General features: G+C 45.9%; 1 protein-coding gene across 7 annotated transcripts in view; it reads left to right on the top strand.

Annotated features, from left to right (window-relative positions):
- Positions 1-23,082, top strand: part of PTK2B (protein tyrosine kinase 2 beta) — a 288,178-nt gene that overhangs the window by 247,909 nt on the left and 17,187 nt on the right. For 6 of the 7 annotated variants that reach the window (XM_073673841.1, XM_073673842.1, XM_073673840.1 and 3 more), the window contains 5 exons: positions 4,087-4,212; positions 4,335-4,496; positions 13,978-14,016; positions 15,307-15,334; positions 15,503-15,549. In XM_073673841.1, the coding sequence (XP_073529942.1) occupies positions 4,087-4,212; positions 4,335-4,496; positions 13,978-14,016; positions 15,307-15,334; positions 15,503-15,549 (402 nt within the window). The remainder of the gene's footprint in view (positions 1-4,086; positions 4,213-4,334; positions 4,497-13,977; positions 14,017-15,306; positions 15,335-15,502; positions 15,550-23,082) is intronic. The other variant, XM_073673844.1, reaches the window with a different exon arrangement.

Raw genomic sequence — 23,082 nt, 5'->3', positions numbered from 1 at the left:
AAGGTGTTCTGATTTCTCTAACATATTACCTAAGAGCTCTGACCTTCCCTTCTGACATTATCTCAAATTTCCATCCATCTTTGACTTATCATCTCAGATCACTGACTGTCCCTGACATATTACACCAGGTCTCTGACTATTACCGGTGTATTATCTCAGATCTCGGACTCACCTTTATATATATATATATTGTAACCTGCGAGCTCCGAGCTATCATCTCAGATCCCTGACCATCCCTGACCTATTATCTCAGATCTCGTTACTGATTTTTAGTCTCAGATCTTCTGTGATCATCTCAGATCACTGACTGTCCCTGACATATTAGACCAGATCTCTGACTATTACCAGTGTATTATCTCAGATCTCTAACTCACCTTTATATACCTTGTAGCATGCGAGCTCTGAGCTATCTTCTCAGATCCCTGACATATCTAGAAGCTCTGACCTATTATCTCAGATCTCATCACTGATTTTTAGTCTCAGATCTTCTGTGATCATCTCAGATCACTGCCTGTCCCTGACATATTATATCAGATCTCTGACTACTACCAGTATATTATCTCAGATCTCTAACTCACCTTTATATACATTGTAGCATGCAAGCTCTGAGCTATCATCTCAGATCCCTGGCATATCTAGAAGCTCTGACCTATTATCTCGTCACTGATTTTTTAGTCTCAGATCTTCTGCGATCATCTCAGATCTCGGAGATAATAATTCAGGTCTCCGTGATCTCGTCATGACCGTCTCTTCATGGTCATAGAGCACGTCCATACCTCCGAGCAGCTGCCTATCTTCAGGGTAGAAAAGTCAATTTAATTCTTGCTAGCATCAACTGAATATTAACAGAAAGAAAATCACAGCAAAAGCGGAGTCAATTATTGTAAAATATTCCCCCCCCCTTTCCCAAATGTGTGCTGCCTCTGTGATACTAGCAGATCTGTGCGTGCTCTGCGTGGCGGGGGCTGTGTAATATCCGCTCGCGGGATGGAGGGGCCTTTGTATTTGCTTTCCTGCTGTTCAGCAGAAATGATGTAATTTGGGCTGAGACCGATCGGCTCACAATGAGCCTCCGATGTGTCATCTGGTCACAAGGCAGGAGAAAGTCAGGACATTTCCAGTGTGATTGGAAAAAAAATTATCTATCGGCGTGCAGGGTAGCAGGTGAGCGCACCGCTGAGATACGAGGTGCTGAGCTGCAATATAAATATCTCCGAAGCTCCCACCGCTCCAATCCTAATAGGTTTATGGGACCATTAAACGTAATTTAGTGTCAATTAGCTCAAAAAATGATGAGGGGTGACCAGAAATATCTGTATTTAAAGCAGTGCAGAAAAAAAAAAATCCCATAGGTAAATAGGACATAGTATGAAAATCTGCTCGGACAATCATCTTTTTTTACAGGGAAATCCCATTGATATCAACAGTAATAATTCCGCCATATTTAAAATTTTCATGTCCTTTTTTCTTGTTTTGGACCCACACATTCTTCCCAACAGCACTCCGTGTGGCCTGGAGTGGTACTGCATGCAAAGCTTATTTAGTATTCTTTACGATTAAAATATGAACCCCCTGCCTCCCCGAGGATGCAGCATTTTTTTTTTCACCCCCAACCCGACCTCCACCCGACCTTGCCATAGAGCCAAGTCTAGCCTTGCCATAGACATTAGTCTAGCCTTACCATAGACATTAGTCTAGCCTTACCATAGACCTTAGTCTAGTCTTGCTATTGAGCTAAGTCTAGCTTTACCATAGAGCCAAGTCTAGCCTTACCATAGACCTTAGTCTAGCCTTGCCATTGAGCTAAGTCTAGCCTTACCATAGAGCTAAGTCTAGCCTTGCCATGGAGCTAACTCTAGCCTTGCCATGGAGCTAACTCTAGCCTTGCCATGGAGCTAACTCTAGCCTTGCCATTCAGCTAAGTCTAGCCTTGCCATAGAGCCAAGTCTAGCCCTGCCATAGAGCTAAGTCTAGCCTTGCCATTGAGCTAAGTCTAGCCTTGCCATAGAGCTAAGTCTAGCCTTGCCATAGAGCTAAGTCTAGCCTTGCCATAGAGCTAAGTCTAGCCTTGCCATGGAGCTAAGTCTAGCCTTGCCATGGAGCTAAGTCTAGCCTTGCCATGGAGCTAAGTCTAGCCTTGCCATGGAGCTAAGTCTAGCCTTGCCATGGAGCTAAGTCTAGCCTTGCCATGGAGCTAACTCTAGCCTTGCCATAGAGCTAAGTCTAGCCTTGCCATGGAGCTAAGTCTAGCTTTGCCATGGAGCTAAGTCTAGCCTTGCCATGGAGCTAAGTCTAGCCTTGCCATGGAGCTAAGTCTAGCCTTGCCATGGAGCTAAGTCTAGCCTTGCCATGGAGCTAAGTCTAGCCTTGCCATGGAGCTAAGTCTAGCCTTGCCATGGAGCTAAGTCTAGCCTTGCCATGGAGCTAAGTCTAGCCTTGCCATGGAGCTAAGTCTAGCCTTGCCATTGAGCTAAGTCTAGCCTTGCCATGGAGCTAAGTCTAGCCTTGCCATGGAGCTAAGTCTAGCCTTGCCATGGAGCTAAGTCTAGCCTTGCCATGGAGCTAAGTCTAGCCTTGCCATTGAGCTAAGTCTAGCCTTGCCATTGAGCTAAGTCTAGCCTTGCCATTGAGCTAAGTCTAGCCTTGCCATTGAGCTAAGTCTAGCCTTGCCATTGAGCTAAGTCTAGCCTTGCCATGGAGCTAAGTCTAGCTTTGCCATGGAGCTAAGTCTAGCCTTGCCATGGAGCTAAGTCTAGCCTTGCCATGGAGCTAAGTCTAGCCTTGCCATTGAGCTAAGTCTAGCTTTGCCATGGAGCTAAGTCTAGCCTTGCCATTGAGCTAAGTCTAGCCTTGCCATAGAGCTAAGTCTAGCCTTGCCATAGAGCTAAGTCTAGCCTTGCCATGGAGCTAAGTCTAGCCTTGCCATGGAGCTAAGTCTAGCCTTGCCATGGAGCTAAGTCTAGCCTTGCCATGGAGCTAAGTCTAGCCTTGCCATGGAGCTAAGTCTAGCCTTGCCATGGAGCTAAGTCTAGCCTTGCCATGGAGCTAAGTCTAGCCTTGCCATGGAGCTAAGTCTAGCCTTGCCATGGAGCTAAGTCTAGCCTTGCCATGGAGCTAAGTCTAGGCTTGCCATGGAGCTAAGTCTAGCTTTGCCATGGAGCTAAGTCTAGCCTTGCCATGGAGCTAAGTCTAGCCTTGCCATGGAGCTAAGTCTAGCCTTGCCATGGAGCTAAGTCTAGCCTTGCCATGGAGCTAAGTCTAGCCTTGCCATGGAGCTAAGTCTAGCCTTGCCATGGAGCTAAGTCTAGCCTTGCCATGGAGCTAAGTCTAGCCTTGCCATGGAGCTAAGTCTAGCCTTGCCATGGAGCTAAGTCTAGCCTTGCCATGGAGCTAAGTCTAGCCTTGCCATGGAGCTAAGTCTAGCCTTGCCATGGAGCTAAGTCTAGCCTTGCCATTGAGCTAAGTCTAGCCTTGCCATTGAGCTAAGTCTAGCCTTGCCATTGAGCTAAGTCTAGCCTTGCCATTGAGCTAAGTCTAGCCTTGCCATTGAGCTAAGTCTAGCCTTGCCATAGAGCTAAGTCTAGCCTTGCCATAGAGCTAAGTCTAGCCTTGCCATGGAGCTAAGTCTAGCCTTGCCATGGAGCTAAGTCTAGCCGTGCCATGGAGCTAAGTCTAGCCTTGCCATGGAGCTAAGTCTAGCCTTGCCATGGAGCTAAGTCTAGCCTTGCCATGGAGCTAAGTCTAGCCTTGCCATGGAGCTAAGTCTAGCCTTGCCATGGAGCTAAGTCTAGCCTTGCCATTGAGCTAAGTCTAACCTTGCTGTAGCTGTATGGCAAGGCTACACTTAGCTCTAAATCTAGCCTTGCCATGGAGACACTGTATTTTTAGCCTTGCCAATGGCAGTGCCTCTTACTCAAGTATCGGCTTGATACAGATTCTTCATAGTTGACAACTGCAGTTGCTTTTGCTACATACCGCGGAGATTATTCATATGTGCGTTGCGTCAACGTCTTTTCTGCGCTTCTCTACTCTGCCAACGCTGCTAATTGTATGTTTGTGTCTGTGCCCCGCACCGTTTCTGCACAGGTGCCCGAGAGTCTGTGTGCCAGCTCGCCCACTCTCTGTAGCCCAACAGAATACCAGTCTCCAATTGACTCCACCCGTAGCCCACCGCTCCTGCGGCATAGCATCATCAAGCGGCGCAGTATGAGGGTAAGGCTTGCATGCTTGGCGTTACGTTCGTGTCTCGTCACCTGCTGTCGGTGTTGGTTTGGGTGCGAACATCAACGGTGCGCCATATTTACTTCTTTGTTGTGTTCTTCATTCCTTGGAAGGAAGAGGACTTTCTTAAGCCTAGCAGTCGAGAGGAAGCCCAGAAAATATGGGAGAAAGAACGGGCAAAGATGCTGCAGGTCATGAACCGTCAGCAGCAGCAGATGGTGGAAGACAATAAATGGCTGAAACAAGAAGAAAGGTCTCTGGTCAATAACCTCAAGGTAAGAAGACTGGTGGGGGGCACCGCTGCCACAAATGGGTTATCCCAAAATTCATTTAACTACAAAATATACATTTTTAATTATTTTTTTTCTCTTCGGTTTACCCTTCGGCATCACTGCCTATCTGTGTACTGTAGGCAGCTGGGCAGTGATATATGTGTTACATTTATCTCTTTTCTGCATTCTATCCATTGAATACATTCTATAGGATTTTCACTCCTTCCTCTTATTCACATGCTTTTAATCAGTCTCCTTCTCCCTCTTGCAGCTGTCCTCCATAGATTACATAGGCAGTCTCCTCTCCCATCTGTTAGTTGTAATATAGACCCAATTATAGTCTCATTTCTCCTCGCTACTTTAAATATGGTTTCTAGAAAATTGCCTAGTCAGTCTCCTTCTCTCACTCGCAGCTGTAAATATATTTACCAGTATGGTCCCCTTAATCAGCATCCTTCCCACTCTGGCAGCTAAAAATATAGGCACCAATAAGTCTACTTCCTGCCTTCACAGAAGATAGTTCTCTTAGTCAGTCTCCTTCCCACACTAGCAGCTGTAAATATATTTACCAATATGTCGCCATTGATCAGCCTCCTTCCCACTCTGGCATCTAAAAATATAGGCACAAATAATTATACTTCCTGCTTTCACATAAGATAGTCCCCAGTAAGTTCTCTTAGTTGGTCTCCTTGACACACTCGCAGCTGTAAATATATTTACCAGTATGTTCACTTGATCAGTTTCCTTCCCCCTCTGGCAGCTTAAAATATAATCACCAATTCCCTGGTCAATTCTACTTTCCTCTTTCACAGAAGACAGTTCGAAGTAAGTTCTCTTTGCCAGTCTCCTTCCCCCTCTGCAGCTATAGCTATAGTCGGCAATGCTTTCCCCAGTTAATCTCTTCCTCTGTCTCACAGCTGTAAACATCGACCCCAACAAGTTCCCCAGTCAGTATTCTCTGCTCAGCTGTAAATGTAGTCTCAAGTAAGTTCACATAGTCGGTCTCCTGCCTTCTCTGACAGCTGTTATCGTAGTCTCTAGAAAGTTTCCCCATTAGTCTTCTTCCTGCTCGGTAGTTGCCTGTTCCCTTCGTCAGGCTCTTTCACCTTCTGGCAGTTGTAAATTTAGTCACTAGCAACTTCCCCTGATGGTCCCCTCTCACAGCTGTAATTGTAATCCCCAGTAAATTCCTTTAGTCAGACACCTTCACCCTCTGGCAGCTGTAAATATAGCCCACCATAAGTTTGCTACTCAGGCTACTTCTCCCTCTGTAAACTGTATGTATAATCCTCAGTCAGTATCCTTCTCCCTCTGGCAGCCTCAAATACAGTCTAAGTAAGTTTCCATGCAGATGGTTAGATGATAATTGTACCATGGAGACTGAAGCTGTGAAAAGTGATATTTATGGCTCACTCACAAGTCAATACTCAGGAGCTGTCTTCTTCGCTTTGCTGTATACTGCTGTGTTTCTGTACAGGGCAGGATCCTTCCATGTAGGATCCAGAAGTGGGGAGAGTGACTGAGCATGTGTGTCCACCAGTACTTGGCTCATAAGGTGGACATGATCATTGCTATACACTCCGTACACCAGGTGGCGCTGTTAATATTTTTTTTATTTCCAGCCACCTACTCCTTACACCAGGTGGCGCCGTTGGGCTGTTGACATTTTGTTTGTGTTTTTTTATTTGCAGCCATATACTCCCTACACCAGGTGGCGCCGTTGGGCTGTTGACATTTTTTTTTTCCAGCCATATTCTCCCTACACCAGGTGGCGCCGTTGGGCTGTTGACATTTTTTTTTTCCAGCCATATGCTCCCTACACCAGGTGGCGCCGTTGGGCTGTTGACATTTTTTTTTCCAGCCATATACTCCCAACACCAGGTGGCGCCGTTGGGCTGTTGACTTTTTTTGTGTTTTTTTTATTTGCAGCCATATACTCCCAACACCAGGTGGCGCCGTTGGGCTGTTGACTTTTTGTTGTGTTTTTTATTTGCAGCCATATACTCCCTACACCAGGTGGCGCCGTTGGGCTGTTGGCATTTTTTTTGTGTTTTTTTTTTACAGCCATATAATCCCTACACCAGGTGGCGCCGTTGGGCTGTTGACATTTTTTTTGTGCTTTTTTTCTTCCAGCCATATAATCCCTACACCAGGTGGCGCCGTTGAGCTGTTGACTTTTTTTGTGTTTTTTTTCCAGCTATATACTCCCAACACCAGGTGGCGCCGTTGGGCTGTTGACATTTTTTTTGTGTTTTTTTTTTTACAGCCATATACTCTCTACACCAGGTGGCGCCGTTGGGCTGTTGACATTTTTTTTATGTTTTTTTATTTCCAGCCATATACTCCCAACACCAGGTGGCGCCGTTGGGCTGTTGACTTTTTGTTGTGTTTTTTTATTTGCAGCCATATACTCCCTACACCAGGTGGCGCCGTTAGGCTGTTGACTTTTTGCTGTGTTTTTTTTATTTGCAGCCATATACTCCCTACACCAGGTGGCGCCGTTGGGCTGTTGACTTTTTGTTGTGTTTTTTATTTGCAGCCATATACTCCCTACACCAGGTGGCGCCGTTGGGCTGTTGGCATTTTTTTGGTGTTTTTTTTTTACAGCCATATAATCCCTACACCAGGTGGCGCCGTTGGGCTGTTGACATTTTTTTTTCCAGCCATATACTCCCTACACCAGGTGGCTCCGTTGGGCTGTTGACTTTTTTTGTGTTTTTTTTCCAGCTATATACTCCCAACACCAGGTGGCGCCGTTGGGCTGTTGACATTTTTTTTGTGTTTTTTTTTTTACAGCCATATACTCTCTACACCAGGTGGCGCCGTTGGGCTGTTGACATTTTTTTTATGTTTTTTTATTTCCAGCCATATACTCCCTACACCAGGTGGCGCCGTTAGGCTGTTGACTTTTTGCTGTGTTTTTTTTATTTGCAGCCATATACTCCCTACACCAGGTGGCGCCGTTGGGCTGTTGACTTTTTGTTGTGTTTTTTATTTGCAGCCATATAATCCCTACACCAGGTGGCGCCGTTGGGCTGTTGGCATTTTTTTTGTGTTTTTTTTTTACAGCCATATAATCCCTACACCAGGTGGCGCCGTTGGGCTGTTGACATTTTTTTTTTCCAGCCATATACTCCCTACACCAGGTGGCTCCGTTGGGCTGTTGACTTTTTTTGTGTTTTTTTTCCAGCTATATACTCCCAACACCAGGTGGCGCCGTTGGGCTGTTGACATTTTTTTTGTGTTTTTTTTTTTACAGCCATATACTCTCTACACCAGGTGGCGCCGTTGGGCTGTTGACATTTTTTTTATGTTTTTTATTTCCAGCCATATACTCCCTACACCAGGTGGCGCCGTTGTGCTGTTGACATTTTTTTTGTGTTTTTTTTTCCCAGCCATATACTCCCTACACCAGGTGGCGCCGTTGGGCTGTTGACTTTTTGTTGTGTTTTTTTATTTGCAGCCATATACTCCCTACACCAGGTAGCGCCGTTGGGCTGTTGACTTTTTGTTGTGTTTTTTTTTTTCCAGCCATATACTCCCTACACCAGGTGGCGCTGTTGGGCTGTTGACATTTTTTTTGTGTTTTTTTTTCTTCCAGCCATATACTCCCTACACCAGGTGGCGCCGTTGGGCTGTTGACATTTTTTTTTTCCAGCCATACACTCCCTACACCAGGTGGTGCCGTTGGGCTGTTGACATTTTTTTTTTCCAGCCATACACTCCCTACACCAGGTGGTGCCGTTGGGCTGTTGACATTTTTTTTTTCCAGCCATACACTCCCTACACCAGATGGTGCCATTGGGCTGTTGACATTTTTTTTGTGTTTTTTTTCCAGCTATATACTCCCTACACCAGGTGGCGCCGTTGGGCTGTTGACATTTTTTTTGTGTTTTTTTATTTCCAGCTATATTCTCCCTACACCAGATGGCGCCATTGGGCTGTTGACATTTTTTTTGTGTTTTTTTATTTCCAGCTATATACTCCCAACACCAGGTGGCGCCATTGGGCTGTTGACCTTTTTTGTGTCTTTTAATGTTTTTTTGTAACTCATCAGAAAATGACCTCCTGTTTAATTCAGGTTATTGTGTTGCATGCATTTTTTTTTTTTTTTATTGAAAATGTTTACAATTTTTATTAAACTAAGAAAGCTAAATGAGAAATCTTGCAATTCTTACATCAACCACTGGGGCTTTTGTAGGCTGTAACTTCCTGTTGCTTCAGGAAGTCCACATGTACATTAGCCACAATGGTCAGACGGCGACCCTTTATTTTTGTATCAAAGCATCTAATGATCGTGTGCAAATGTCATTGTGAATTGATGGGGCCTTGAGGTCTCATTATTAGCAGTGTATAGTAATCATTGTAATCCTCAGTGCCTCTGTTGATAAGGAAACTGATGAAAACACTTCCTGAAAAGACAGGAAGTATCAGTCTAAAATACCCCTAGTGGCCAATGTGAAAATTGCAAGATTAGTAATTTTGTTTTTTTAATAAAGAAAGTGATACATTTATTTGTAACACAGAGACCTGATTGAAACAATAGCTCATTTTCCCTTCAAACATGCAAATGTATCCAGTGAGCTGCATTGATCGTGTCGCTCTTTCAGATATTGCTCCCCGTTATCATCGCAGCACATTCACATTTATCATAGCGGGGGCGTCCGCTGTGGACCCCGGGCCGTCAGATGATGCATTAATTCAAAGGGACAGAAAATGACTTGTGAAATCAGTGTCAGTAAAACAGTCTTCTATGGTAGATACATCAATACGCTAATGGACGCTCTCATCCTGCGGCAGCGCCGCTCCGGGGGGGGGGGGGGGGGGGTGAACACCATTTTTCTTTTTTTTTTTTTTTTCCCCCTGAAATAATGATCTAACGGGTGGTAATGAGTAGGAGAACGTAATGCGAGGATTAATGCGCTGAGCTTTGAGTTACTGAGGAGGTGATTTGCTAGAGGTAATGGGCCCTGACAGCCTCTGCTCCTGCCGACAATGAGCTGAGGATCCTGTCAGGTCCTGGTCAGGTCTGGAAGGTGGTCTAGAATGTATCCTCCAAGCCCCTGGATCCTGCACTATTGACCTGCTTGGTTTTTGTTTTTTTCTTTCTTTTAATATAAAGATTTTATTTGCAGTTTTTCTTTTATGTTTCTGAAATAATGGGAGTAGGTGCAGTGTAATACTTCATTGCTCCTCTGGTGGTGCTGTAGGGAACGCAAACACGCAAGCTTACAGTCTATGAGGAAATAGGGGAGACACAAAGGTAAAAAGTCCTTGTCATGTACGTTCCGGCCATCATCTTGATAAATAATGGAAACATATGAACCGGTCACCAGTATCTGTACAATACAAAGTGCTGCTGGGTGCATGGAGTGTGGAGAAAACAGATGGCATGTGAGAGATTTTTTTTTAGGGCATGCTTACAGCTATGGCTATTAACTGCATTGTTTGAGGTTTCACACTCTAGAGACGTGGTGCAGCACGAAAAAATTCTTGGAGAGTTTCTGGGCCAGATCCTGAACCACCTGGATCAAATTCATCAACTGATCGCACTGTGTATGAAAAGGATCCGTACAGGTGTGGAAAAAAAAGTCAGGCGAATTGTAATGTGACGCAAGTCACTACTCACGGATAAGCCGTGAGGCTAGGGTAGTCAAGAGGTCGGAGGTCAAAAGCCAGGAGGGTACGTCATAGAGAGAGTAGTGAGACGAAGACATAGTCAGGAAACAGTCCGAGGTCAATATTCCAAGGAGGTAGCGGATCAGGACAAAGGGGATGGACAAATGGATGATCAAGGCAAATCCAAGGTCCAGCAGCAAAGATCAGAATACCAGACTAGGAGCGCAGAGGAAAACACTTCATGTGCAAAGCTACAATTGGCAGCAATCAAAGGCAGAGAACTGGATAAATAGCCAAGTAATTATTCTGGACAAGAGACAGATGGATAAAGGCCCTTTTCCTGATTGGACGGCTAGACTATCACACTAGCCACTGACAGCTCAGCACACCCCAGCATCCGATTGTCCATCACCATACTTGACAGCTCAGCAGCCCCATTCCTAGATTGGATGGCAGAACTGTCATTCACTGCATCCAAAAAATTAGCTGGGGATGGTGGCGCTAAAATGGCTTGTTACTTCCAGTGGTGCGGGGTTGTCGCGCTTGCGGTGTAAGCAGTGAGGCGCAGCACCAGACAGTATGCATGGTACACCACTGGGAATCTGGAAAGATAAAAATATATATAAAGGTTATGTTGGTGCGCTCAGGACCTGATGAAGGTTCTGGTCTGGAGCCGAAAAGCAGTTTGTGATTTTGATCCTAAATAAAAGGTACTTATTTTAATTACCGCATCCTCACTAACATCTTTGGCAGCGCACCAACATAACCTTTATATGTATACACTGCATCCAGACTCTGAGATAAAAGGAATTGTAACAAATGTAAAGAGGACTTTTAGGGTCATAAACAGAGATGAGGAGGAGATGTAGGGCAGTGCAGCACTGTGGAGGGGACAGATAGGGTGGTAGACAGAGATGAGGAGATGTAGGGCAGTGCAGCACCGTGGAGAGGACAGGTAGGGTGGTAGACACAGATGAGGAGGAGATGTAGGGCGGTGCCGAACTGTCGGAAAGGACAGGTAGAGTGATAGACAGAGATGAGGAGGTGTAGGGCAGTGCAGAACTGTGAAGAGGATAGGTAGGTGGTAGACAGAGATGAGGAGGAGATGTAGGACGGTGCAGCACTGTGGAGAGGACAGGTAGAGTGGTAAACAGAGATGAGGAGATGTAGGGTGGTGCAGCACTGTGGAGAGGATAGGTAGGTGTAGGTGGTAGACAGAGATGAGGAGGAGATGTAGGGTGGTGCAGCACTGTGGAGAGGATAGGTAGGTGGTAGACAGAGATGGTTAGGAGATGAAGGGCGGTGCAGAACTTTGGAGAGGATGGGTAGGTGGTAGACAGAGATGAGGAGGAGATGTAGAGTGGTGCAGCACTGTGGAGAGGACAGGTAGGGTGGTAGAGAGAGATGAGGAGGATATGTAGGGCGGTGCAGAACTGTGGAGAGGACGGGTAGGTGGTAGACAGAGATGAGGAGAATATGTAGAGCGGTGAAGAACTGTGGAGAGGACGGTTAGGTGGTAGACGGAGATGAGAAGGAGATGTAGGGCAGTGCAGAACTGTGGAGAGGATGGGTAGGTGGTAGACAGAGAGGAGGAGGAGATGTAGGGTGGTGCAGCACTGTGGAGAGGACAGGTGGGTAGTAGACAGAGATGGGAGAGGAGATGTAGGGCAGTGCAGCACTGTGGAGAGGACGGGTAGGTGGTAGACAGAGATGGCTAGGAGATATAGGGCATGCAGAACTGTGGAGAGGACAGGTAGGTGGTAGACAGATGAGGAGGAGATGTAGGGATGTGCAGAACTGTGGAAAGAACAGGTAGGGTGGTGAGATGAGGAGGAGATGTAGGATGGGGCAGCACTGTGGAGAGGATGGGTAGGGTGGTAGACAAAGATGATAGAGGAGATGTAGGGTGGTGCAGCACTATGGAGTGGACATGTAGGGTAGTAGACAGGGGTGAGGAGGAGAGGTAGGATGGGGCAGCACTGTGGAAAGAATGGGTAGGGTGGTAGACAAGGATGAGGAGGAGCTGTAAGGCGGTGCAGTACTGTGGAGAGGACAGGTAGGGTGGTAGACAGAGATGAGGATACGTAGGGCCATGCAGCACTGTGGAGAGGATGGGTAGGTGGTAAACCAAGTTTATGGAGGAGATGTACAGTAAGTCAGTTCATTACTGTAGAGAAATTGTTCAGGGTAGTAGACAGAGAGGAGGAGGAGATGTAGGGCAGTGCAGCACTGTGGAGAGCTTTTAAGGTGAGAGTAATATATTTATATTGTTCTCTGTAGCAGATGGGTAACCAGTGCAATGACTGGCACAGGATGAAGGCAGCGGTGTAGCAGCTGGATAGAAATATGAGTGTGATTGCTGCATTTAGGATAGATCAGACGGAGTTTAGCGAGAGGAAGATTGAATAGTATAGCGTTCCTGTAGTCAGAAGATAGTATGGTGTACGCTCATCAGCTCCACCTAGTGGTTCATGCAGGCAGAATTTTATCACCTAGGATATGGTGAGTATATAGAGAGTTTCTCACTCTGAAGGAAGCAGCAGGTCCATTCATCACACAGATATCTTATTAATTCCAAAGAAAACTGTTTGATACATCATTCCTCCGTGACGTTGAGTCCCAGCCGCAGAAATATCTCTGATCTGCTCATTTTGAGGAGAAATTTCTACAAAAAAAAAGATCATTCAACTCGTGAATTAGTGAGAATCAAAAAAATGTATTTATTTTACTCGTTTTTATAGGGCCAATGATTTCCTCTACAGACATGAGTATATTTTCTGCCTTACATTAATCCCTTCCGGCTCCATGATGTACAATCACACCCCACACAGATCCGAAGCCGGATACTACACACAGCCGTGATCAGAGCTAGCTCCCATCGCTGCTGATTGACCACTTCTATCTCGCTGTCACTTCAATGGAGCCATTCTCTGTTATTGTGTATTCTGAAGGACAAATGTATCGGGGATTTATATTTACTGGTAAAGTTTTTTTACTTAAAGGGGAAATGCATTAATAAAAAGCCCTAAAATATCCTTTGCGAAATTTCCTATTACCCATAATATACAGTATGAGATGAAGAACAGGCAGAAGCGGTAACTTCCGGAGCTGGATATCTCCTACCTCGGCCGCATGCAAATAGCGACCCCATCACCTCGTTGAGGTTGGCGGGGCTCTGTGGCGCTGAGGATGATTAATTAGGCAGCTGAGATTGACCCATTGCTTAAATATTCCCGTCCACCTCCCTGTGACTCTCCGTGTTCCCCTCCGTATCAGGCTGAGACGTAGATGGAGTCGGATGTAATTTTTTGTCTGCCGCGTTCTGATCTATCACAAAAAAAGGACTTTAGGAGCCAAGGGGGGAAACTCTGAAGATCCGGGATTCCCAGGGACCTGGCCAGCTGATTATGTGAAATCTTTAATGGATAGAGGTCAGCAGTGACCATGATTAAAATCCAGGCATTATACTAGAATTCTGCTTGCCAAGAATATTAATGGATGAGGTCAAATCAGATGGGAAATTATGTGCATATATACATATATACATTTGGTACATGAAGGTAGTGGACGGATCAGGACCAACCTCTATTTTCTGGAGCGAGGATCGGCCCAGTTATATGGCATACAACAATATCAGGAGGGTAGGGAGTTTAAGGACCCCGCGGTCGGCTGCCCCTTACTAACTCATGGGAAAGTTTTGTCCAAAGCAGAAAACTGTTGTCGATAAAATAGAGGATCCAAGGCAAAAATCTACATGGCTTCCAAAAGTTTGCAGCCCATCTGTCCCGTTGAGATATTTCCCGGTGCCAGGATGCAATGGCATTATGTACAATTATGTATTATAATTATTTATTTCTACCTGCAGGATCCAAAGCAGCAAACTAACGACAGGACCCTTGATGTGGTCAGTATTTCACCATATTTCTACACAATTATCCAGACAACTAGGTTGGGGATAATCTACCTGTTCTATCCATTCAATATCCACACATTACAATTTGCGCAGAAAATTTCTTTTTATCTATTGTTCATCATCATGAATCTAGAACTTTTACTTTTCTGAATGTTTATAAAAAGAATACAATTTTGCTAATTTATTATTATTATTATTATTATTATTATTATTATTATTGTCCTTAAACCCATTAAACTAACCCCTTACCCAAACTTTGTACCCATTGTCCTAATATTAAAATAAGCTAACCAGGGTCAAATTTTAAGCATATAGCCAGCTTAAAGAGGACCTGTCACTTGCTCTAAAAATTGAGTTAAATAACTTTAAAAAGTTCCTGAGCTTCCCTGATTCTGCCGCTTTTTTTCCCTTTTGAGCTGCGTCGCTCCATTGCCGAGATATTCACGTTTGTTTCTTCTGGAGCACAGTATGTGAAATCTGCTTGTAGTAGTCTTCTCTGGGAGTGTGCGCTTTCACTCCTCCCTCCCAGATGCTGCCAGTCGCCGCTCTATCAGTCTCAGACACTATCGAGCTGTGATGGGAAGGGTGAAAGCGCACACCCCCATAGAAGACGCTGAAGAAACATCTAGTTGGTCTGGAAACTGAAACTTCACATACTGCGCTTCAACAGCAACAAATGTGAACATCTCTGCGATGGAGTGACGCAGCATGGAACGGAAAAAAGTGGCAGAATCAGGAGAACTCGCTGATCTTTTTTTTTTTTTCCTGGTATTAAATTTAAATAAAATTGAAATGTAAGAAATAAAATAAATGCGACACATAAACTGGTAGAGCAGCGCATTTTAACCACTATCTGTGACCTTCATCAGGCTTAGTTTTTATGTTTCTTATTTATTTCATTACAATTTTATTTAATTTCACTGTAAGCTAGAACTTTTTGGCCACCAGATGTTATTATTCTAGCCATCCCATTGTATCCATAGCGTTTATTCAGTGCAATAACAAGGTCGGAATGCATTACCCCATGTGATATATACAATATTCGTTGCATTGGGTGCAGATCTATAGTATCTATTGCAGTGGGGGGAGGCTCCTGCTGCAGACAATTGTCTTACAGCTACTCACAGGACAATAAGGAGGAAGCGGTGTGACCACAACCTCTGTGGCACAGGGTACTCACGTTGCTTTTGCACTTTTCTGTCTTTGCTGTGCATCGGGTTCTTACGTTCCAGAACCGATTTCTATCATTTCACTACTTTCATTTTTTTTTCTATCTTCCAGCCTCTTCCAGAGAAAGACATTGCGTACAGTGAGTATATGAATTGCACATTTCCAGTAAGGCAAGATATGGCCGCAGAAGCTTCTGCTACATTTTATATTTCTGAACAAAATGAATTTGCGGCTTTTCAGCCAATCGGCTTCTCCGATGAAAGTTAAGTGTCGTCATCTAATACATCACTTTGTACTTATCTTACAGCTGAATTCACGGTTCCACCGCAGAAACCTCCAAGGCTGGGAGCTCAGGTGAGAATCTGCTATTTCCAGGCCAACATATTGTGTGACAAAGTGATGGGACCCTTCAGTAGTGCCGATTGAACAGAGGGGACTTAATAGCCAACGTGAAATGCTGCGGCACCATTGCTGTCATCACTATTAGGGAACTGTGCTCAGCTGCATTATGGAGGCACTGTTGTGAAGATAACATGCTTTTACACTAACGTGAAGATGTTGTCTGGTATGTGAGGATACTGTGTCTGGCACTGTTGTGAGGATACTATGTCTGGTACTGTTGTGAGGATACTGTGTCTGGTACTGTTGTGAGGATACTATGTCTGGTACTGTTGTGAGGATACTGTGTCTGGTACTGTTGTGAGGATACTGTGTCTGGTATTGTGAGGATACTGTGTCTGGTACTGTTGTGAGGATACTGTGTCTGGTACTGTTGTGAGGATACTGTGTCTGGTACTGTTGTGAGGATACTGTGTCTGGCACTGTTGTGAGGATACCGTGTCTGGTACAATTGTGAGGACACTGTCTGGCACTGTTGTGAGGATACTATGTCTGGTACTGTTGTGAGGATACTGTGTCTGGTACTGTTGTGAGGATACTATGTCTGGTACTGTTGTGAGGATACTGTGTCTGGTACTGTTGTGAGGATACTGTGTCTGGTATTGTGAGGATACTGTGTCTGGTACTGTTGTGAGGATACTGTGTCTGGTACTGTTGTGAGGATACTGTGTCTGGTACTGTTGTGAGGATACTGTGTCTGGTACTGTTGTGAGGATACTGTGTCTGGTACTGTTGTGAGGATACTGTGTCTGGCACTGTTGTGAGGATACTGTGTCTGGTATTGTGAGGATACTGTGTCTGGTACTGTTGTGAGGATACTGTGTCTGGTACTGTTGTGAGGATACGGTGTCTGGCACTGTTGTGAGGATACGGTGTCTGGCTCTGTTGTGAGGATACTGTGTCTGTTACTGTTGTGAGGATACTGTGTCTGGTACTGTTGTGAGGATACGGTGTCTGGCACTGTTGTGAGGATACGGTGTCTGGCTCTGTTGTGAGGATACTGTGTCTGTTACTGTTGTGAGGATACTGTGTCTGGTACTGTTGTGAGGATACGGTGTCTGACTCTGTTGTGAGGATACTGCCTCTGGTACTGTTGTGAGGATACTGTGTCTGGTACTGTTGTGAGGATACTGTGTCTGGCACTGTTGTGAGGATACTGTGTCTGGTACTGTTGTGAGGATACTGTGTCTGGTATTGTGAGGATACTGTGTCTGGTACTGTTGTGAGGATACTGTGTCTGGTACTGTTGTGAGGATACTGTGTCTGGCACTGTTGTGAGGATACGGTGTCTGACTCTGTTGTGAGGATACTGTGTCTGGTACTGTTGTGAGGATACTGTGTCTGGCACTGTTGTGAGGATACTGTGTCTGGCACTGTTGTGAGGATACTGTGTCTGGTACTGTTGTGAGGATACTGTCTCTGGTATTGTGAGGATACTGTGTCTGGTATTGTGAGGATACTGTGTCTGGTACTGTTGTGAGGATCCATTAGATGTGCCAGTTCTGGCACTTAGCCTCCATTCTTCCCGATTGCAATGGTGCCTTGGCAATTAGGGTAATGGTTTTGGGGTTGATGGCAGCTGTGTAATGTCCGCTGACATCAAGCCCAGGGGTTAGTAATGGAGCGGTGTCTATTAGACACCCCCATTATTAACCCCATAGTGAAAAGAAAGAAACACACACACAAAAGTCCTTTATTTGTTAAAAGCACTCAATGACAATGTCCCTCTTTCCCGCATTTATTACCTAAAAAAGTAATCTACAGGGTCAGGCGTAATCCAATAAATCGAGGTCCCACGATGATCCCCATCTTCTTCGTCCAGTCTATGGATTCCTGTTCATAGAACTCAGCTCCATAGACTGGAGCAGCAGCCACTGCCAGTTCTCACGCTGCGCAGTAAATTGCTAGCAGTGACGTCAGTAAGGTTACCCCAGTTCAGCGGCTGTGAACTGCCATAACCTTAATTACATCCGTGCTCGTCACAGCAGCCAGGTTCTCGTGCTGCGCAGCGTGAGAACCAGCAATGGCTGCAGCTCAAGTGTATGTAGCTTCGATCTCCGAACGGAGCTCCATAGACTGGACAAAGAAGATGGTGATCGTCGTGGGATTTGGATTACGGTGGATCCTGTGGATTATTATTTTATGGTAAAAAATGGGTAAAAGAGGGAATTTGTCTGGGAGTGCTTTATTAGTTTTGTAAACTAAATTACATAGAGAATTATAGTATATAAAAGGTGATGTTTAAAACGCATTGCATGCGGATGTCATACGGGTGCTAGTTGTGAAAATCGCATTGTACTCCCATGACACTCGTCCTATTTTTCTGGATCAACATCGAACCGATGTTCTGCTGTCATGGTGAGAACGAGGCTGGCACTGTTATGGAGGTTCTGTGATAGTTACTGTGTTTTGGCAGTAGTGTCTTTTGTGCAATGGGTGCAGTGTAGTTGGCTCTGTTGTGGGGTGATGAGACCGACTCTGGAGTCAGGGTTCGGTGTAGGTTTCTTTCACTATGGCTGGTTCTTTTACAGGAGTACATTGAGAGTGCAATATCCCTTTAAATGATAAAATATTTACTTTACTGGAGTGTCCCGCTGCAACGCAACTTGGCCAATGTTAATGCCCAAGTGTTACCCTTCTTCAGCACATTTGGAAATATCCCTAACCACCAAACAGGTCATGGCTAGTGTTGAGCCACCCCCGTAGTGTTCGAGTTCGGTTCGGTTCGTCGAACACCCGTGTGTTCGCCGAACTGTTCGTCGAACACCTTCGAACACCGTTAAAACCAATGGCAGGCAAACAAAAACACATAGAAACACATAGAAAACACCTTCAAAGGTGTCCAAAAGCTGATAAACTGCTCAGAAGACACAACTAACACATGGAAAAGTGACAAGTACATATAGTCATGCGAAAATAAAAGAGGTGGAGGAGTAAAAGGAGGGGGAGACACAGATATAGGCATGTCATGCCCTTCTAAAATCCAAAAAGTGAGAAGCCGAGACGGCCAGTCCGCTCCTGCCCGTGCCACCTCCGTGTCGCCGGGTTTGTGCCAGAGCCGCGGTGAACCCTGACGGCCAGCCCCCCTCTCCCAATACTGGTGCCTGTCCGCTGGTGGGTCGAGAGAGCCCCCCTGTGGTGGAGGCAGCTCTAAGCTTTTTAATTTAAATTGTCTCTCTAATTTGAATGAATACACTTTAAATCCATTTACAAGGATCTATTGGAGGGCAAGTCTCATGCCAGCAGCCGCGTAATTCCAGCTCCAGTAGCGTCCACTAAAGCTGCTGCAGTTAAAAAGCTTTTATAAGGATCGAGCTCGGCTGTCCACCGCAAGGCATCCTACTGCCAGTCCCAGCCCCTATGCCTTGGGGTGCCTCCTGATGCTCTTCACTAAGTATCCCATGGTCCCGAATCATTTCCTTTGAAAAAATTAAGTGTCTAAACTACAGGTGGTGCAGCTTGCTTAACAGCCGGGATAATCCGCTGACTAGCAGACACTGCTACTAGGCACAAAGTATTTCCTGGGCTAGATACAGTTAAAAATTTGTAATTAGATACTCTCGTTGGATGCTGAGAAAGCATTCCATAGAGTCTCCTGGCACGCCATATATGATTCTCTTAAAAAGCTTGGGGTAGGGGTCTAGGGGACCCTTTTATAGCCAAAATCACGGCCCTGTATCGCAATACGTCACCTAGGCTGAAGATAAATGGAACTGTAGCACCCTGATGGCTCGGTTGCTACAGACGTATTGCACCTCACCCAGAGGTGTGATATCTCACTCTCAGGTAAGGATGGAGTGTGGATCAGGACCCGACACCTGCATGCATTACACCACATTGCCGTGGGGCAGGGCGACCAATATGCCCCTGAGATGGGCATGACAGTCCCTGTCCCTGGCTGGAGTGGGGGGAGGGAACACTGAGGAAGGGGAACCCTGTAGTGCAGGAGCAGGGAGGAAGCAGTTCCTGGGTGCATTGAGAAGGGAGTATAAAAGGTGGGCACCATCTTAGTTCAGTGCAGAGAAGTCTGAGCAGAAGTGGCAGGGAGCAGGGGCTCTGCATGAGCTCTGCTCCGGAGGCGGGCCTAGTAACAGAGGCCCAGGCCTGGAAGAGGGAGAAGGAAGGAAGAGGAGCGGAGAAGGCTCCAGGAACGAGGAATGAAGGGATCCCAGGGGTGCGGACGGGCGAGTCGCCACCGCACGCCCGAATCCACCTGCGTGGAGGGGTCAGGCCAAAGGGGGAGACCGGTCCCCGAACTAGTGGAGGCAGGAAACGACCCTCAGCTAGAAACCGGAGGCTCTGACATTTTATGTGGCGCAGCCCCTCGCTACACCCGCTAGGAAGGCACCACATAGGGTCAGGGAAACTGGCGCCAAGTTTACCAAGAGGAGGCCCGAGGCAGCCGGACAGAAGTGTTGGTAAGAAAGGCCAGACAAAGGACACACAAAGGGGGTCCTGTGAAGTGCTCCAAAGTTATCTGGGAGTTGTCTGAGCCCCTCACCTGGTGAGCACAGTACGACGTGGGCAGCCGTTACCTGCAGACGTGGTCTGGATAATAAGAACTGTGAGTAAAGGCCCTGGACTGCATCACTGACTCCGTGTCGTTACTGCTGCTGCCCTGCACCATCACCCCCATCCTCCGCATACACTGCCCTGAGGCTATACTCCTCCCGTGGGGAGTTATGCTACGCTCTGCTGCACCCACAACACCAGCCTCAGCGGTCTGCCCTGTAGCGGCGGTTCACTCTGACCGCAATCCACGGGTGGCGTAGTCGGACATTTAAACATCAAAACCACATAAATAGTTCCGCCACTGGTTTGACCGCCCTGAGCCACGGAACCGGGTTGCCACCACGAAGACTACAACCACCAGCATCCACCAAAAAGCGTCCGGCTCCGGGTGTCCCAAGGCCCAGGGGGTGCGTCAGAACATTTTCATCACCTTTCACAATCACCAATGGGACAAGGCAGGGATGTCCTCTGTCCCCTCTCTTATACATCCTAGTGACGGAGCACCTGCTCTCATCAATTCGCCATAACCCCAATATTAGGTGGATTGAGGTGGGAGGCACCGAGTACAAGTGCTCTCTATTTGCTGATGATGTCCTAGTATATATCACTCAATCACATATATCCATCCCTGCTGTTATGGCTGAAATAGATCACTTTGTTACATGGTCAAATTTTAAAATCAATGCAGCGAAGTCTGAGGCCCTCGATGTCTCCCTCCCCAAATCCATATAGGATTCCATCCAGTCCAACTTTCCCTTTGCCTGGCCCTCACAGGGTATCAAATACTTAGGAATTCCTATTCATAGAGACCTCTCCCATCTATGTTATCTTAATTTTGGGCCCTTTATTGAACAATTCCATACAGACCACGGTTGGCAAGTTAGAACTGTAAGATTCACTACGTGAACCGCTGGTGTTTTGTGGAAAAGCACATGTACACCGCGTTCCAAATTATTATGCACAAAGTGTTTAGGAGTGATAAGGGAAGAATTTGTTTGTTTGTCAGTTAAACTCATTGATGGTGATGTGTGTCAGGGCTCTTTATATCACTGTAAGCAATTGCAGACACCTGTGCTAATTAGTTTGGCAGGTGTGTCCAATGAAAGGCAAGACTACTTAAGAAGGCTCTCTCACATTATTAAGCAGCCTACATTTTCTGCCAAAATGGGAAAGAAAAAGGATGTGTCGGCTGCTGAGAAGCAACAAATTGTGGAATGTTTAGGTCAAGGCATGACTACAATCAACATTGTGCGATGATCAGGATGAAGTGTCTTGGCAATCAAGAAGTATGTAGCTGATTCACAGTACACACGTGTGCGTGCTGATAAGGGCAAATTGAGGACTCTTTCCTACAGGCAATTACGTCAGGTTGAAACAGCAGCGGCAAAAAAGCCTTGTCATAGCAGCAGACAAGTTTTTGAAGCTGCTTGTGCCTCCAACGTCCCCCGAACAACAAGATGCAGGGTCCTTCAGAGGTTTGCAGCTGTGCATATGCCATCCTGTCGACCTCCTCTATCCACTTCACACAAGCAGAAACGGCTCCAGTGGGCCAAACATTACATGAAGACTGATTTCAAAACTGTTTTGTTCACGGATGAGTGCCGTGCAGCGCTCGATGGTCCAGATGGATGGAGTGGAGGATGGCTGGTTGATGGACACCCCACGCAAACACGGCTACAGCGCCAACAAGGAGGAGGTGGAGTAATGTTTTGGGCTGGAATCATGGGGAGAGAGATTGTCGGCCCCTTTAGGATCCCTGAAGGCGCTAAAGATGAACTCCATAATGTATGTGGATTTTCTCAAACAGCACTTCCTGCCATGGTTCAAGAAGAAGAACCGTGTATTTCACAGCAAGATCATTTTTCTGCATGATAATGCACCATCTCATGCTGCACATAAAACATCTGCATCTCTGGCTGATATGGGCATAAAAGGGGACAAACTTATGGTGTGACCCCCATGCTCCCCTGCCCTCTACCCCATTCAGAACCTTTGAAGCATCATTAAAAGGAGTGTCTATGATGGCGGGAGGCAGTTCACATCTAAGCAACAGCTCTGGGAGGGTATTCTGTCCTCATGCAAAACAATTGAAGCAGAAACCATCCAAAACCTGACAAATTCAATGGACGAGAGAGTTCAGAAGCTCCTTTCGAACAAGGGGTCCTATGTGAAAATGTAACATCACCTAGAATAAAGTTTTGAGTTGAAAACTGTTTGATTTCAGTTTCTAACAACCTGCTAATGCTTATAATTTCAAAAATGACCATTTTTTGGTCTTTATTAAAATGAAAAGGTTGATCGAAAAGTTTGGGGGATCTAAGAGTGTGGCAACCCAGTAGTCATGATTACTTCGAATTCTGACAATATGAGGGTCATGCTGCAGGTAGTGCAGCAAGAAGGCACTTATGTGTCTTGCGCATCTCGGAGCCCCAAAATTATTTTCCGGGCTAGATGCAGCTAAAAATTATTTTTAATTTTAAATCTGGTGGAGCTTATTATAGATGGCCTAATAGGATCAGTGCTGCACACTGCTACAAAGCCCAAATTATTTTCCAGTCAAGATACAGATAAACATGATTAGTAATTTGAAAGCTTAAAACGGTTGGTAGGGTGATTTTAACCAATCATCAAGCTTTTACTCTCCCCAGGATGACACAGGGGTAGAAAAGTCGTTTCGGATCCATGATTTGTTCATCTTTATGAACGTGAGTCTGTCTACATTATCAGTGGAGAGCCGCGTGCGCTTATCTGTCAGCACACCACCAGCAGCGCTGAACACACGTTCAGACAGAACGCTGGCTGCGGGGCATGACAAGATCTCCAAGGCGTAGGTGGCGAGCTCCGGCCATTTATCCAGATTGGAAGCCCAAAAAGAGCAAGGGTCCAGTGACACAGTCGTGGCTTCAATGTTTACTTGGAGATACTCCTGTACCATCGTCTCTAGGCGTTGACTATGTGTCAGACTTCTTGTCTCCT

Source organism: Phyllobates terribilis, unplaced genomic scaffold, assembly GCF_046119375.1.
Source record: "Phyllobates terribilis strain yellow unplaced genomic scaffold, ASM4611937v1 Scaffold_3__8_contigs__length_932513732, whole genome shotgun sequence".
In the NCBI taxonomy this organism is placed as follows: Eukaryota; Metazoa; Chordata; class Amphibia; order Anura; family Dendrobatidae; genus Phyllobates; species Phyllobates terribilis.
The sequence above is the reverse complement of the archived record's forward strand: the minus strand, read 5'-3'. Positions and strand labels throughout refer to the sequence as shown.